Source organism: Lipotes vexillifer, unplaced genomic scaffold (genome assembly GCF_000442215.2).
Source record: "Lipotes vexillifer unplaced genomic scaffold, Lipotes_vexillifer_v1.1 scaffold621, whole genome shotgun sequence".
In the NCBI taxonomy this organism is placed as follows: Eukaryota; Metazoa; Chordata; class Mammalia; order Artiodactyla; family Lipotidae; genus Lipotes; species Lipotes vexillifer.
The window spans coordinates 1,321,942-1,339,818 of NW_006792411.1; the positions used below are offsets into that span (position 1 = coordinate 1,321,942).

A 17,877-nucleotide genomic window follows, 5' to 3' on the forward strand; every position below is an offset into this window, starting at 1 on the left:
AAAGAGGTCACGAGACCAAACAGAAAGCCAATAGGCTCATAGACCAAAAAAGCTAAGCAGAGCCTAGATTGTGGTCTCCAAATACAATTTTCCATAAAATGATACTATGGCTCCTTGGAGAAGTCTTTCTAGAGCTAAGACAGGAAATGTCTATCCTTACATCAACATCTGTGCCTCTGTCTTGAAACAAAATACAGATGGCAAATATGCACATGTAAACATGCTCAACTTCATTAGTCATCGGGGAAATGCAGATAAAAACCACTGTATCCATTTGAACAGGCCTTTATGCTGCAATAAAACCCTCAGCGTCTTGGTAGCTTCACACAACAAAGATGGTTTCTTACTGTATAGAAAGCTACAAAGAATGTAGCATCTATCTTAGTGAGAAAAAAAGATGGATGATCTACAAAACTATAACTTTTCTTGAGCATATCAAAGAACTGAGGTCACAAGGCAACCAAGGAAAGTGAATTCTAACAAAGAACAAGCCCCTGCAAGGAGAGAGAGGGCACACCAACCATTGGACCTTTGGCAGAACACGGCTGAAAACGGCAGCCACCGTACACGTGGTGAAGAAAGCAACCAAAGTTTGAGCAGATCATTAGAGGCAAAGTTTGGGATACCACGTCAGTGTGGAATAGCTGGAGTTCCCAGACACAAGGGGCAATCACACACACTGGCAAACTCCTTCCCATGAGTCGCCAATGGGAGCCTGTGAGAAAAACTGGGGGCAGGGCAGCAGACCGGAGACTGCCAGTTCTTGCTGACGCAGGAGTGAAGGAGGTGCTTGGTGCCTGCCAGGGGATGAGTATAAGGTCTCATCTACCTCCTCAGAAGTAGCAAAAGCAAAATTCTTCAAAGCAATAGCTTTCTGCTACTGGTAGAGAGGAACCCCTCGCTCTCAAGGCCCAGATAAAATCCACGGTTCTCACCCCCAGGACATGGAAAGATCCTCTGTCTTTTCGTGTAGTCACTGAGGAACTCAAGACTGACAGGGAACCATCATCTATTTTTTAAATTTATTTTGTATTGGTGTGACGTTGGTTTATAACATTAAATATGTTTCACGTGTACAACATTATATTTCTACTCTGTGTACGCCGTGGCACCCTCAGAACACCATCATCTTGAATGCTACTGCTACTATGGCATTGGAAGAGAGTTCTGACATTTTGGGAATTGTTTGTTACAGTAGGTAGCAGTGCTCACCCTAATACGCTGGGAAAATGCAGTTAAATATTACACCATTTTTTCTCCCTTCCCCTAGCAGCAATAGATCTTTCCCTCCGTAGCTCCTGGTGAGTTCTGAGGGCACCACAGCTGGCTTCTTCATGTGACATTATTTTTAATGTTTTATACAGTCAAGATTCATTTAGATTTACTCACATATTTTCAATTTCTGGTACTCTTCATTCCTTCCTGAATTTCTGTGTTTCCATATGGAATTATTTTTCTGTGCCTGAAGAATTCACTTATGGCTGTTAATTTTCTGTTTTTGTGTGTATGGATTTGTTAGCTCCCTCCTTCTGTCATAATTGTATTGCATTTAAATTTTATCATTTTAAACTCCCTATGACATTGTTATTATTTTACCCCATGGTTGTTTACTTGCACTGACCCACGTATTTTTACTACTTTGTTGCTCTCCATTCCTTCTGATATCTTGGATTTTCTCTCTGTGATCATTCTCTGACTACCGTTAAGTTGATCCTTTAGAATTTCTTTTGGGAGGGTCCGTTGGTGATCATTCTTAGTTGTTTGGTTGGTTGGTTGGTTGCTTTTGCCTGAATACAGCTTTATCTCATCCTAATTTTTTTTTTCACTATAGAAAATTTCAAACATATTCAAAGTAGAAAGAATAGTATAAGCTAGTACTCCTGTACACCCATCAGTCAGTTCATGTTTGAACAATCCTGTTATATGTATACCAACACCCACGGGCCTGGATTATTTTGAAGCAAATTCCAGGCATCTTACCATTTTATCTTTTTAAACAACCACCACATCCACTGTCATTCCTAATATTACATCCAATCAGTGTTCATAGTTCTCCATCATCTCATGCTTTTGTTGTTTGTTTTTGTGGGTTTTTACGTATACAGTCTATATGAATTATGATCCTCATAAGTCCATACACTGTAACTGGTTGATGTGATTTGAAAGAAATTTAACTATTAATCTATAGATCCCTCTTCCATCTCTTTTTCTTTTCTTATAAATGTTTATTGAAGAAGTGGAGTCATTTTCTTTTAGAGCTTTCCACAGTCTGGGTTTTGTTGATTGTGTCCCCGTAGTGTCATTTAACATGGACCTCTGCTGTCCTATTTCCCTGATTTATATTTTCTATAAATTGATCAAATTCAGGTTTGATTTTCCTCCTCATTCTTTTAAATGAAGGTGGAACTCACATAATGTAAAATTACCTATTTTAAAGTGTAAAATTCAGTGGCATTTAGTACATTGACAGTGTTGTTCAACCATCACCTCTGTCCAGTTTGAAACATTTTCATCACCCCAGTGGGAATCTTTGTATCCAGTAAGCAGTCACTTCCCATCACCCACTCCCCCAGCCCCCAGCCCCTGGCAATGACTGATCTGCTTTCTGTCTCCATGGCTTTGCCTCTTCTGGATATTTAATATAAATGGAATCATACAATATGTGACCTTCTGTGCCTGGCTTCTTTCACTTACTATAAGGTTCATCTACATTGTAACATGTATCATTCCCTTTCATGGCTAAGTATTTCACTGTATGGATGTGCTACCATTTCATTTGTCCATTCATCAGTTGATGGACATTTGGGCTGTTTCCACCTTTTGCCTATTGTGAATAGTGCTGCTATAAACATTTTGTACAAGTATCTGAATACTTGTTTTCATTTCTTTTGGATATGTATCTAGGGTGGAAATGCTAGTTTATATGGTAATCTCATGTTTAACTTTAAGGAACTTCCCTTCACTCTTGAAAGATGTTTTTACTGAGTGTATAATTTTAGCTTGGCTATGATTGTTTTTATACTTTGAAATAGTATTACATTATGTTTTGGTTTCCATGTTGTGAAGAAGTTGATTGTTAAGTTTAATCATTAGTCCTTTGAAGATAATCTTTCTTCTCTGATTGCCTTTAAAATCTTTGCCTTTGGTAGAATGCAGTTTCACTCTGATGTGTACATATATGTATTTCTTCTTATCTCAACTACTTAGGACTTCAGTCTTTTGAGAGGGAATATAGCATAGCTATTAAAAAGCAGTGATTATTGCCAGACTAGGTTCACATGCTGACTTCACTATTAATTAGCTTAGTGACTTTAGGAAAATTACTTAACTTTTCTGAGCCTTTTTAAAAAAATTTTTATTGATACAATTCATGTACAATATTATACAAGTTACAGGTGTACAACACAGTGGTTCACAATTTTTAAAGGTTATAATCTATTTATAGTCATTATAAAATACTGGCTAGGGAATTCCCTGGCGGTCCCGTGGTTAGGACTTTGTGCTTTCACTGCCAAGGGTGCAGGTTCAATCCTTGGTCCAGGAACTAAGATCCCTCGTGCAATGGGGCATGGCCAAAAAACATATATATATTGGCTATATTCGCTGTACAATATATCCTTGTTGTTTATTTATTTTATACGTAATAGATTGTAACTTGAGCCTGTTTCTTAATCTGTAAAATAGGTATAATCTCTACCTCATAGGATTGTATGATTAATCTTCAGACTAAATGAGTTAATATATTAATACACTTACAACAGTGTAACATGTAGTTACGTAACTGTTCACCTTGATAATGATGATGAGCACAGTCTGTGGGTGGGTGTCTTTCATTGGTTTTGGAAAATTCTCAACCATTTTTTTTTTTGGCTGCTCCGAGTGTCTTGTGGGATCTTATTTCCCCAACCAGGGCTTGAACCCGGGCCACAGCAGTGAAAGCACTGAGTCCTAACCACTGGACCGCCAGGGAATTCCCACAATTTTAATTTTTTTATTGACTGTTTCCTATGATGCTTTGACGTAGGAAGACCTTTATTACCAGAGCTTCTCTCTATCCAACATTCTAATTCTGAGGCAGAATTCTCTCTTCTCCTTCAGGTTGCCAGAGTCTTCGGCTTAAAGGGCACCATAATGAAACTGAAGCAAGGATCGTTTCTGTGGTACCTCTATCTGGATAAACTGTATTGCTTATTATCCGTGAGAAATGTGAAGGCTTTGGTGGAGTATTTTCACCTTCTTGATGTGCACCGCAAGAAAACCTTGAATGGTTAGTACTTTCAGAAATGCTTCCTCTGGGTCATTACCTGGTTTTTAACGAATGTGCAGGAAAATTTATAGAACCAGAAACTATTTCATTAATGTATATATTATATCTTCTAAATGAAGCACAGAGAAAACTTGCCAACTGAGACTTGAAGGCAGTTCTGTGAGGAGGATAAAATGGCAGGCTCTGGGGTTAGGTCCTCCACCCATTATTCCTTGGTGATTTGGAGAACATCATCATCCTCTTTTAAGTCTCATTTTCCTCATCTGTAAGTGAGGCTTCTAATGATGGAGTCCATCTCACAGTTGGAAAAAAAAAGATAAATGAGATAATGCATGGAAAATGCTTAGCATGGTGCCTGGCACACTGTAAGGATTTCATAAATGTTCCTTATTATTACAATTATTCCTGGGGACTGAGCCCCACTCAGGCATTAACCCTCAAGACTCCCTTAGCAAGACTTCTCGTCTATCGAATGGGAGGTTTGAATCAGATGATCTGCAAGATCCCTTCTAATTCTTGGTAATTGTGAGTGACCAGAAAATGGTGATGATCTCGACCCTGCCTTTGAGTGCACAAACTAACAGAAGACCAATTAAAACACTTTAGGTTTTTTTTTTAATATTTATTTATTTATATATATTTTTGGCTGCATCGGGTCTTAGTTGTGGCAGGCGGGCACTTTCACTGCGGTGCACAGGCTCTTCATTGCCACATGTGGGCTTCTCTCTAGTTGTGGCGCGCAGGCTCAGTAGTTGTGGCGCACGGGCTTAGTTGCCCCACAGCATGTGGGATCTTAGTTCCCAGACCAGGGATCGAACCCGTGTCGCCTGCATTGGAAGGCGGATTCTTAACCACTGGACCACCAGGGAAGTCCCCTAGGTTTTTTTCGTTTGTCTGTTTTGTTTTCAGGACTGGGTATAAATAAGGTGTCCGACTCATTGTGACCTGAGAGAGATGTCATTTATCAATAAGGAGTTTCTTCCATAAAGATATTTTAAAGAGTTCATTCAATCTTTATAAAATAATAAAAAGATACTTAATTTTCTCATACTTTCATGCCTCCAGTTTACACACAGTATGTCACCAAATCTTCACAATAACCCGGTCCTAGATAAAGCAACTGTAGGACGCCTAGATGTAAACAGAAGATCTGGGACCAAAACCCAAAGCCCACACTCTTAGTCTCACCAGCGTTTGCTGAGCAGAGTCTGATCTCCCTGGTAACTAAATCACTCCCTGGTGATGCAATACCCAAGAGATAAAGTCATACTTGTGTCTTCTGGTCACCAAGGGACTGGATGGTGACCTGAAAGGGAGAAGGCATAGCCTTGAGTTTTGCCTTCCAGGGAGATAGTGACTTAAAGCCTTGGAGACTTGAGTGGGCCAGAGCCAGCTGATTGAAAAACAGTATTTGTTTAGTAACTACTAAGTCTCACAATAAAACATTTCTCAAGGAGCAAACATCATGGTGTTTACACATGGTGTGTTGTTCCCAAGTGCTCGTACCTGGTTGGACTCATACCTGGTGGGACGTGGGGAAGGAACATCAAGAGGCCATCAGAAACCCCCAGATCATGACATTGTGACGACTGGTTTCACTGTGCACTTAGCCAGCTTCAGCCAGGACTCCAAACCACACAGATGTGCTTTACGGATTTAGTGGAGCCATGTCTCGTGCAGGAGGTAGTCTCTGTAATCAATGGGCAAGGAGAAGTCACATGTAGACAAAGTTACACTTGAAAATCCCTGAAATCCCCTGGGTGATTTGTACATACAACCTGTACAGCCATATATCACTGTGTAAACGTATCACCATGTTTGTTTCTTCCATCTAACACTCCCTGAGACAGATGATTAGTGAGTGGAATTTCAGGCAAATACCTTCCCTGTCCTTTACAGTATTTTTTTTCTCTGACTGTATATGACTGTATATGCATTAACTAATGTGCAAAAGCTATGGCTTCATTGTGGAAAGAGCAAGGCTGTGGAGTCAGACGGACCACATCTGAATTCCAGCTCTGCCACTCAAAGTGTGGTCCACTGACCAGCAGCTGCCACATCACTTGGGAGCTTGTTAAGAATGCAGACTCAGTCCCATGCCAGAGTTCCTAATCAGAATTGGTGTTTTTACAAGATCCTCAAGTGATTGGTATGCCTATTATAGCTCAAGAAGCCCTGAGATTAGTTACTACCTGAGGCTTATTGTAAAAGGCTGTGTAGGGTTGTCAGGGTTCAGTGACATGTGGCACCTAAATTAGCGCCCAGCGTCCAAAGATGCTCAGTGATAGCTCTTTTCCCCCATCACCGAATGCATTTGCTTTATGTAAGCATGAGGAAAAGTGATACTTTTACAGAAGAGGAATGATCTTTAAAATTTCTCTTGTTTTAATTCTCTCAAGTGAAAGGCCCAGGTGAAATGTCAGCTTTTCCAAGAATGTGTCATAGGCCCCCAGTGAGAATTAAACTCTTCCTTCCATGTACCAGGAGCACTTTGAGACTTTTATTGGTTACGTATACACATCTGTCTGCTCCGTCGAGCGTGTAAGCTGGGCTCAGGAACCAAGCCCTATCCACTATCTCCTTCTCCACAAGTCCAGGTACAGTGCTTTTCCACACAGTTCAAGGGCAACTGAGGTTTGAGAAACTGTGCAAGGTATAGTGGCAAAGCCAGAAACAAAATATTATCATTACTATGGCCAGGTCAACAAGCTTCCATAAATGACAACCGTTTATGTGGTTCCCAGATGTTTAACATTTTGGAACCATTTCAGAATAATCCATCTCATCTCCTTACCAACAGATGTGCTATTCTACCACTTCCTTCATCACGTGACTGACCTGAAACGGAACCAGATCACAATTGTGTTTAACATGCTGGACTGGAAGGCTGTGGGCGAGATTGGTTTTGACCAGTTCTACATGCTGGTTTGCATACTGCTGGCACAGGAGGCAAGTAACAAGTCAGGCTCTGTGGAGCAGAGGGGGCACAGCTTGGCTGCTGCCACCATTTTGCTAAAGGTAGCACCGAATTGAGAGTGCATCAGAATTTTTCTTTTCACTTGAACCAGGAAGAAAAAAAATGGCGGGAGAACTACTTTTGCTTCCTAAATGGCCCATCTATAACCTAGGAGTTTCCAAAGGTTATCCAGCCTCCCTCCCACATTGCCTTTATAAAGAACGAATCTCATCCTGTCACATCCCTCCTTGGCATGCCCTTCCTTGCCCCTTCTAGCTGGTGGGTCTTAAAATAATCACCAGTAATCCTAATTGCCTCTCTTCCTCAGTGATCCCTTTTCTCAGAGAACTTTCTGAAGGGGATGAATGATAAAGACAAGACACACCCTTCTTTGGGTTCCCACCTTACCTGGTACACACTCCTAGTGTGTATTTACCTCTTTCCCACTCCTTGAGGAAAGGCACCTTGTGTCAGCATTTTACTGCCAGTGCCACAATTTTCATAAGTAGATTTTCACTGAACATAAAGAAATACATTCTAGTGACTAGAGTTCTGTCTAGCAGAACCAATCACTACAGGTGGCATAAGTCCCCCCTGAATGCAGATGATGAAGCAGGATCTGGTACATCGACCATAGAACCCTTTCAGCCCTGAGCTGCTATGATTCTGCGTTTTGCTTTTAGCTCTCTAGGAAATGGATTAGTGAACATATGAGTCTTGATGTCGCAAGTTTAGAAAGTAGCACCAACAACATATTTACATATTTCTCTCAAAGCAGAACCATTTGGAAGAGCAATTTATTTTCCGCCATTCCCGGCCTGTTTTTGAGCTGCTTGACCTGGATGGGGAGCTGAAAATTGGCCCATCCAACTTCCACATGTACAACTTTCTCTTCAATATTAAAAAACAGCAACTCAGAGACCTGTACCGTGACTTTGACATCACAGGTGACTGTGTAAGTGCAGATCCCTAAAGTGTGGCCCGGCAGCCCCTCTGTACAAAGGTAGAGGACCAGGTCCTGCTACCTACACTGGAGACGGGGGAGGAAGAGGGTGGGAAAAACCTACTGGAGCGTGTCATGGCTCTGGGATCATAAAAAACTAAAGAGATATATAGGCCTGTAAGAGAGGACTGAATAACTAAGTGCTACGTCACAGAATGTGGATATAAAATTATAGAAGTTTGGAGAAGGAAATTTTGTTTAGAAGTTCAGCTGAAAGAAGGAAATACATCAATATGGCAGAAGTTGGTCTTAGGGGAAGGGTTTATAGATTTTAATAAGCAGAAAGGAAGAAATTCTTAGATGGGAACACATGAGCTAAATCCCAAGAGAAAACAACTGTGGAGAAGACAGTGGATTCTGCCTATTTAAAGAGGAAGTCCATGTTGACTAACAAGTGAGAGCTAAGGTTTACGGTTTAAAAAGATGGATCATACTCTGAAGCAGCTCAGATGGCAGCCTGACGGAGTCTGGACTTGATGTAGCAGAAGTAAGAAAGTGACCCTTGGTGCCTTTAGAGTCTACAATAGACTCTCTGTTCCTGGCTCCTCGACTACAATTAGACTATAATTATGTCCCTGGGCCTCTTTAATAAAGTTTCCAAGGTTTTAAATGAGAAATGATTACAATCCTGCTGTCATCTGAAACAAAGTATCAAAGCCTTCCTGAAATAACTTTTCTTTTTGCCCCCCAACACAAGCGTCTTAATTACAAGGAATTTAAGCTGTTTACTATCTTCTCCATGGACAAATACCAGGAGAGTCAGAAAGCAGCGAAAGAGAAAGCTCTGCCCGAAAAGAAAGTGTCACAAGTTAATGTGAGCCAAAGAGAGAGTCTTCTTGGAATAAATCATTTTGAAAGTATAAGTAATTACAATTGTTAACATCTCTAAAAATAAATTTAGAACATCAAAGTAGATATCTTTAAATTGATTTTTACACATGCGGGGTTCAGATAAGCACTCCTCCATCAGCATATTCTTAACTTTAATAACCTTTAGACCTCACAAATGACTCACAGTTATGTAAGTGAAGTAAAAACTTTCTCTTTGTTGACATGTCCTAACTCTGCTGCTGCTTTTCAGATCAACTCTGTCCATTAGGTCCCTGTGTATCCAAATAATTACCAACTCTTACTGGAGCCAAGCAGTCGGAAGGTGGTGCTTTCCTAACATTTGTCACTGGTGGTCCAATACTTTCAGAATTCTAATTCTCCCACTCCTTAGGCTACAACAAACTTCAAATTGGCAAATGTCGAAGTGCCTCCAACCATAAGGGAAACTGACTTTTAAGGATATGGGGACTGTGTTCTTCCTAGAATTTAAATTACTCTTTGATGAGTTAAGTGCTTAAGCAACTATACCAAATCTACTAGGGTAAAATAATTATTACATGCCCTTGTATAATTCTATTTTTTTGTATAATTAATGCTTTGAATAATTTTTAAGTGTCTTTAGCATGGGATTTGTGAATCCTCCTTGACTACTGTGATGTTAATAATGATAACGAACACTGATAACGACCACTGAGTAAGTGCTTGCAATGGGTCAGGCAGGGGCTTTAGACGCATGAATTTATCCCCTAACCCTGCGAATTAAGTGTTATCCTCAATTTACAGATGAGGAAATTGAGGTGTCAAGATTAAGAACCTCGGGCTTCCCTAGTGGCGCAGTGGTTGAGTCCGCCTGCCGATGCAGGGGACACGGGTTTGTGCCCCGGTCTGGGAAGATCCCACATGCCGCGGAGCGGCTGGGCCCGTGAGCCATGGCCGCTGAGCCTGTGCGTCCGGAGCCTGTGCTCCGCAACGGGAGAGGCCGTAACAGTGAGAGGCCCGCGTACCGCAAAAAAAAAAAAAAAAAGATTAAGAACCTTACCCAAGGTTCTTAATGACTCACTAGTGGCAGGACCAGAGTTCAGATTCAAGGTCAATTAGACGCTTGTACTGAGAACAAGTGATTTGAGTAACTCACTTCAGTCTTAGCAGATTCTGTTTAAGTTTTAAGCTGGCGTTTCACTGGCTCAGAAACCCCTTCTACCTAATGCTAATTACCACATCTCCTTCTACCATAGATTTCTGAGGGACATGTTTGGTGATTAAAGAAATACAGCTCATTTACTATAAACCAAGAATTTCTTAAGGAAATAATATATGCATTATAACTGACCGTAAGGCATTCAGTGAGTTCCAGAGTACTTAATAATCAAAAATCACTTTGTCAATGTGCAACAGACAAGAATACTGCCTAAGACTGTCATTCATAAGTCACACGTAATAGCTGAAATCATGTTAATTACTATGAACATTCTCTATATTTACTCTAATAGTCATGAGATTTGGATAACACACTTATGAGTAATGCTTAGCAGCCAAAACTTTTGTCTTCCCCACAACGGTACTACAAAAACTAAATGGAGCTAGCAGGAATCCCCTGGCGGTCCAGCGGTTAGGACTCCGTGCTTTTGCTGCTGAGGCCGTGGGTTCAATCCCTGGTCGGGGAACTAAGATCCCATAACACAAAGTAAAACCACATGACACAGGTTTCCTCCTAGACTGTCAAAGATCAGTAAGTTGGTCAGGGACTTCCCTGGTGACGCAGTGGTTAAGAGTCCGCCTGCCAATGCAGGGGGCATGGGTTCGAGCCCTGGTCGAGGAGGATCCCACATGCCACAGAGCAACTAAGCCCATGTACCACAACTACTGAGCCTGCACTCTGAAGCCCGCGAGCCGCAACTACTGAGCCTGAGTACCACAACAGCTGGGCCTGCATGCCTAGAGCTGGTGCTCCACAATAAGAGAAGCCACTGCAATGAGAAGCCTGCACACCGCCACTAAGAGTAGCCCCCGCTCACCACAACTAGAGAAAGCCCGTGCGCAGCAACAAAGACCCAATGCAGCCAAAAATAAATAAATAAATAAATTTACGGGAAAAAAAAAAGTTGGTCAGAATATAGGAAAATAAGAGCAGTCATATCGCTATAGTATTAAATTGGTTAAAATCTATTTGGAGGGCAATTCAGCATCTACTCCCTAAATGTATATACTGTTTGATATAGCAATGTACATAGATGTAAAGATGCAGCTATAGAAAAGGACATTTCACAGTAGCATGGTTTACAGTACCAAAAGACTAGAAACAGCCAGACTGACCTGTGGTACTCCAGACAATGGAATACTACTGCACCTGTAAGAGGAATGAAGCAGATCTAGCTCAACATATATGGAACAATCTCTAAGACTAACCATTTTAGAAAAAAATCAAATGTATAGAATAGCATATGTTATTTATGGAAAAAACAGGGTAGGGCAGGTAAATATACTCACATACACTAAAATAGTGGTTCTCACATTGGGATCCCCAGACTAGTAGCAGCAGCATCACCTGAGAACTTTTAGAAATGCAAATTATTAGACCCCACTCAGACCTACTAACTCTGAACCTCTGGGGGAAGAGCACAGCAATCTGTGTTTTAATAAGCCTTCCAGGTAATTCTGATGCATGCATGCTGAAGTTTGAGAACCACTGTGGTAGAGCATCTTTAAAGATATCCAGAAAACTGGGAACAGCTGTTACCTCTGGGGAGAAGAAATGGGAGATGAAGAACAGGCATCTTCAGAGAGACTCTTCACTTCGGTATGTTTGGATTTTTTTTTCCCATGTGTATGTATCACTTATTTTAAATAAAAATTAACAATCAAAGCCTACCACTTTGATCCAAAATGGATAAAGAAATGAGCTCAGTGCTTCTGAAAAACTGAATTATGGGTTTTGGTTTACAGCATGATTCTTTTTTTTTTTTTTTTTTTGCGGTATGTGGGCCTCTCACTGTTGTGGCCTCTCCCTCTCCGGACACGCAGGCTCAGCGGCCATTGCTCACGGGCCCAGCCGCTCCGCGGCATGTGGGATCTTCCCGGACCAGGGCACGAACCCGTGTCCCCTGCATGGGCAGGCAGACTCTCAACCACTGCGCCACCAGGGAAGCCCTACAGCATGATTCTTAAAAGAAAAAAACAACAACCTATTTGAGACCAAGATTTCAATGCAGCAAATAAAGTATATCTATAAATGACCATGTATGGTTTGACATAGCAGAGCCTAAGTTTGGTAGTAATGAACTTGTTAGTTACTGAGCTGGGAGGTTTTAAAAAGGGGAAAAACCTTTTTAGAGGTTATCATCAGAATGAAGCAGATTACCCTTATTGTGGAGAGTAATAATAATTAAAAACCCAGAATAAAGGCAAAGACAAAGAGAAAAATTGAACTTTTTTTTTAAAAAAAGCACAAAAACCCTACATACTAAAATTGTACACATCAAGTATTGGTCCAATCTTATATCAATCTATTTACAATTAAACAGCACCATGGTTTTCTCACCTAGGTTAGTTAAATGCCCAGAAAATTGTTATTCAAAGTACATGTTCCTTTAAAATAAAATAAACTATTAAGAGAGCTCCAATCCTCAACAAAAAAACTTCTACCAACTATAGATTATTATATCACCAAATTTACTTAAGAAAAATAGATCTGAACACTTTTTTTGTCCTCCAGTTGACAAACTTTGAGAGATGTTGCTGTTCAATGTGACACACAAATTAATAAGGAAACATTTTGATGACAGGGGCATTATATTGAAATACCCTCGCATATCTCCACCTCCATATATAAAAATACTCCTTTGGAATTAATGCTGCTGTTGCCTCTTGAATTTAGATTCAATTATCAGTAAACCTAAATTAAATGTAGCCACAATCTTTAAAATGATTGCATGAAAAAGAGAAGCAGTTAAAGCTCTCAGAAACATGATATGTTACAATTATAGATATTATGTGCAATCAGGCTATAGGAAATTTAATAGTATTTTAAACATTACATTTAAACTAGTTTCATTTTGCCATTAAAATTAATAATGGTGCTTCACATCCAAAATACATGTGAAGGTTTGATTATTTCTCATTTGAGAACAACGTTAAGTGCCTTCTTGCCTCTACTTTTCCATCTCATGGATTCTCAGGGGTTCAGAAATCACTTGGTAGCCCCCTTCTCACGTATGGAACCAACCTTGAAAAGGCTCCAAATTAAATATAATCCTTGGCAGCTTTGTTCCTAGTACAGAAGGGTCAGGTTATCTCACCAAATTTTTCAGTCCTCTAATATAATCTGCAGATGCTTCTTAATTTGCCTCTTTGCTAGGAAAGATGAGAGAGGAAAATTCTCATCCACCACAACTACAGGTAACAGTGAACTATGGAAAGCACTAAAGTATAAAGCAACGTATCAGCATTTGGTCTCACTGTCGATGTTTAAGTGATGTCAGTAAATCTTTCACTCTAGCAAATTATGAGTTGAAATTTTTTCTATAAGACTGAAGACAGGCACAATTCTCCCAGGCACAGACAGAATGGGTTTTCCTTACACCCTTCCTGCAAATTGGGGGAGAAGAGATAATTACTTTATTATCCTACAGTAGGAACAGCTGTACTTGATTCCATGCATATCCATGCATTTGGGGGCACAGTTAGCTCTGAAAAGTTCTAAGCAGAGTAGGTAGATCAATGAAGGTTTTACATAGTAGTGTCCTTCTAAGCCTGGATATGAAACAGCTTCATTATATAGACATTTCAAAATACCTATGCAGCAAGAGGACAATAGACTTTTCAACTAAGTTATCAGTTGAAAGTCAGAGATCTGAATGCACTGACTAAATTATTGCCTAGTGTTCCAGAAAGATGCCTGCCACCAACGTGCTGGAAGGCACCAAAATTTAGTGTGAATGAAAACAAGGAGCTCAACATATGGGGATGGGGAAAGCAATATTGAAACACAGTTTGCCAGTCTCTACTCCTTTATGGCTAAATATTAATTGAGCAAGGAATTAAGACCAGAAAAGAAGAGAACCTCAAGTACTGCTCTTTTCAGTTTCCATTTTAAAAAGCTCAAGTTTTATAATGTTATTGATGATTTCTGGAAATTGTATTTGATTTATTTTTTAAGAATTCTATATTCACAGGTGCTTGGTGCTGTTCTGCATGGATGCAATGTTCTATTTACAGTCCAAATCATTTAAATACAGCCATTATATAGTTGTTGGGTATTTTAAAATAAATGGTTATCTATTTCTTAACTGCCTCTTGAATTAGAAACTGTAATTACATGAGTCTCAAAGGCTGGCTCTTTGTGTTTTATTAATTATTTTCGTTGGTCTCCATCACAGATGGAAGTTTTCACTGGTAATTCCTCAGAATTAAATCCATTCAAAAGGAATTCAGAGCAGTGAAAAATTTCACGCCATAGAGTAGGAGATGATAACAACAACAATAAAAAGGAGCAGGAGGGATCTAGGGACAGCCAGCAGGACCAGTTCAGTTCTCAACTGGTGTTGGGTTTTGCAAAGGTTGGCTCATTATAACCTGTACAACATAGTCCTTTGGGATCTTCAGCTCTTCCAACTTCATTTTGTCGGTGAGAGGTCTGCCAGAAAAGAACCACCGCTGACTAGCCGGTTCCACTCCTTCTGCTGCAATCAATGCTTAGACCAAATTAATGGGAGATGCCAATTACATTGGGATATCTTTTTAGGAAATGAATCAGCTAACCTTAAAAAAAAAAAAGGCAAAACCCCCAGATCCCTAAGCTCAATTCTCCACAACACAGTGTTCCAGAGTGGTTCTCTTAGTGCCTAGACTTCCTAAGTTGAAGTACTTGGCCAGAAGTCCTCAGTCCAAAGAAATCACAAACTAGAGATGACAAGCTTACCAGTGCCACTGTCTGATGGCTTATGTATGGATCTCATTAGCACAACTACCACAGAAATGACTGAGGTGTTTTATTTAACCCTAATTAGTCAATCTGTTACAGAGAAGCTTTGAGTTAAAAAGGAAGAACAAAAGAGGTATGAGGTTTATAACTGGCTAGCTCAGGGGAGGGGGAAAAAAGTGTTTATGGTTTAAAAGAAGGTATTCATGGTTAATTTCTTTATAAAGTATAAACCACTGTAATTACCAGAGCTTCCCTTGGGGAACTTGAAAGCATACTTAATTAATGTTTTATTTTAAGGTTATTCATAATGTGTCTTTTGCTCAAACTGGAACATTAATGTCAGCTGATTATCAATTTGGATAAAAACCAAAAATATCTACCATATTCAGAACACTCATACACAGGCTAATGAATATGGGGCGTGGACACTGAGAAATGGTTACCAATGAACAAATGAGTCAATAAACTGATCTCCATCAGTAGGCTGAAAATCCAAAGCATCCCAAATGAGACTGGAACAGTCACCAATCCACCAAGGGTTGAACTGGGCCTGCTTTCTAAGTTACATATGATGGGCTGGGGTGAGAACTCAGGCACCAAGCATTAATACACGCAAATCTCCCCTTTCCTCTGTATTTAAAAATAATGTTCAGCCTCTGTGTTATTCACTAATCTGAACACTGCTATGACTGTAGAAATAGATATGCTTCAAGCCCAGTTGTGATCACCAGCAGTTCCCTACACTAGTAACCATCACACTGCAGTATAAATATTATTTATAAATAGTCAGTTGTGCAAACTTCACTGTTTATATACTTGATATAGCCTTGTCCTAAGGCAAAGAAACCTCAGTGCCTTTCAGGTGGGCTGACCATTAGGAAAACTAGCAAAGAGAAGGTGGAGAGTTCACTACAGACTCATCATCTCTCTCAGGAAAATACCTTCAGATATATATCCCATTGATACTGGGGCGTCAGTAATGTCAGCCTGATAGGAACAAGAACATATATATTTACATAACTGTTCTGCTAGAAAAACATTCTCTAAGAGAGGCACCATTCTATATCATTACCTTTGGAATCAGGAGACCAAGATGATATTCCCAGCCTCTTTATTAACTAGGTGTACAACCTTGAGCAACGTTCTTTAACCTGTAATACTTCTCTCAATTAGCAAAATGAGGCAGGATAAAAATGACCTCTAACGTGATTTCCAGGTTTGCACATGCTGCTTCATCTTCATGCACCACAAGAGACAGAAAATAAAAGTGCAAACCAAAGCTGTCAAACTACAGGCAGAACAATGTCTTGACCGAAAGACAGCCTGTATTTTTAGCCTCCCTAGAAACCAGGACGAGAGGTGCCATGGCAGCCTCTAGCGCAGTGCTCAAACAGTAGTGCATGCCAAGCTTAGAACAAATGTACAGTCTAACAGGCACTCTGGCTCTTCCTAGAGCTGAATACTCACTCTTTCATCACAGTAGAAAGCTGAGTCTTTCCCCTTCTGCCCTTCAGCCCACCAAGTCAGGGGTTCAGTTTTCAGACTCAAATGGGTGAGAATAAAAACTCCACTGAAGAGGTACAGCTGAAGATGGCATATCTTCTTATTCTAGCTCAGGCAGCCTCCCATCTATGAGGCTGGAAATCAGCTATCCAGACTCTATTGCTTAGAAGCTCCCATATTCCAATATTGTGGGGAAAGGTAACTTGCAATTTATTTAACATGAAGTTTCCTGGTTTATTCCTTTCCTCACTCCTACCAGTCAAATTATACTGTAATCTGAGTTATAAATATGCTCTAGTTTTAGATTAAACAAAAAACTAAATAGGGGAAGAATTCAGGCCATGAAGTCGAATATCATTTAATTACATTTTTAGGCTGCAGTTTTATGGGTTACCCTATCCCCAAATTAAATATCTGGGATCATAAAGTATCAATAAAAATAATCAATATAGCCCAGAGCTGAATATTACCCCAAAATTACCTATTTAGAGCAAAATGGCTCCTCTGCAGGCTCAAACTCCTTTGAATAATATACTCCTAAATCCTCCACCACTTTATGGCCCCACATCTCTTTATTAAAGAAAAAACTGCTCTGCTAATAGGGTCTCTAATCACACAATCTCTTTAGGACTTCATAAAGATCACTAGAAGACAATTCTCGCGTTCCAGAGTTGCTGCATGAACACTTACTAAACACCTGGAAGTGTGTAGGATATGTCACTGGCACTAAGTAGCGAAGGCTACAAGAGAGCCAAGACTGTCCTTGACCCCCAGGAGCTTATAATCAAGGTGAGAAGACACAGCATACCCACCAAAGATTTAAATACAAATTGACACACTGAAAATCAAACATAGGAGTTGAGATATCACACAACAGAAATGTGACTAGAGTTGGTAGAGCCAAGAAGGAAAAATTCTGTAGAAATAGTGTGTCCTGGGCATGACACAGAATACAAATGTAGGGCATCCCAAGAAATACGAATGATATGGAAACAAGAATTAGTACAAGAGGGACTTCCCTGGTGGTGCAGTGGTTAAGACTCCGTGCTCCCAGGGCAGGGGGCCCGGTTCAATCCCTGGCCAGGGAACTAGATCCCACATGCTGCAACTAAGAGTTTGCATGCCACAACTGAGGAGCCCTCGAGCCACAACTAAGGAGCCCGCTTGCCCCAACAAAGGAACCCGCTTGCTGCAACTAAGACCCAGTGCAACCAAATAAATATTTTTTTAAAAGAAGAATTAGTACAAGATAAGTAGGGAATAACAAGTGGCTCTGCTGAGGTGGAATACACAATCAATGGTGTGAAATTACTAAACAGAGAGCAATAGTGAAAACCTGATAGGAGGGTTCAGGAGTTTAGACTTAATACCCTAGGAAATTTCTAGAGGAGGCTAGT

The 17,877-nt window shown here is 40.2% G+C and overlaps 2 protein-coding genes across 2 annotated transcripts in view; one reads left to right on the plus strand and one right to left on the minus strand.

Annotated features, from left to right (window-relative positions):
- Positions 1-4,131: 4,131 nt before the first annotated feature.
- Positions 4,132-9,325, plus strand: EFCAB9 (EF-hand calcium binding domain 9). Its single transcript, XM_007465556.1, has 5 exons — positions 4,132-4,267; positions 7,068-7,216; positions 8,002-8,178; positions 8,924-9,040; positions 9,308-9,325. The coding sequence occupies exons 1-5, from the start codon at positions 4,132-4,134 to the stop codon at positions 9,323-9,325; spliced, it is 597 nt and encodes a 198-aa protein (XP_007465618.1).
- Positions 9,326-14,580: 5,255 nt separating this feature from the next.
- UBTD2 (ubiquitin domain containing 2) overlaps positions 14,581-17,877 on the minus strand; it is a 56,107-nt gene continuing 52,810 nt past the window's right edge. Inside the window, exon 3 of the mRNA XM_007465557.1 lies at positions 14,581-14,735. Within this exon, the coding sequence (XP_007465619.1) occupies positions 14,581-14,735 (155 nt within the window). The remainder of the gene's footprint in view (positions 14,736-17,877) is intronic.

Bases quoted from the DNA above. Each gene is read 5' to 3' on its own strand.
- EFCAB9 (XM_007465556.1), top strand. From the start codon at position 4,132: ATGAAACTGAAGCAAGGATCGTTTCTGTGGTACCTCTATCTGGATAAA. The intron at 7,217-8,001 runs GCAAGTAACAAG...CTCTCAAAGCAG, and splicing joins GCATACTGCTGGCACAGGAG to AACCATTTGGAAGAGCAATT. The intron at 8,179-8,923 runs GTAAGTGCAGAT...CCCCAACACAAG, and splicing joins TTGACATCACAGGTGACTGT to CGTCTTAATTACAAGGAATT.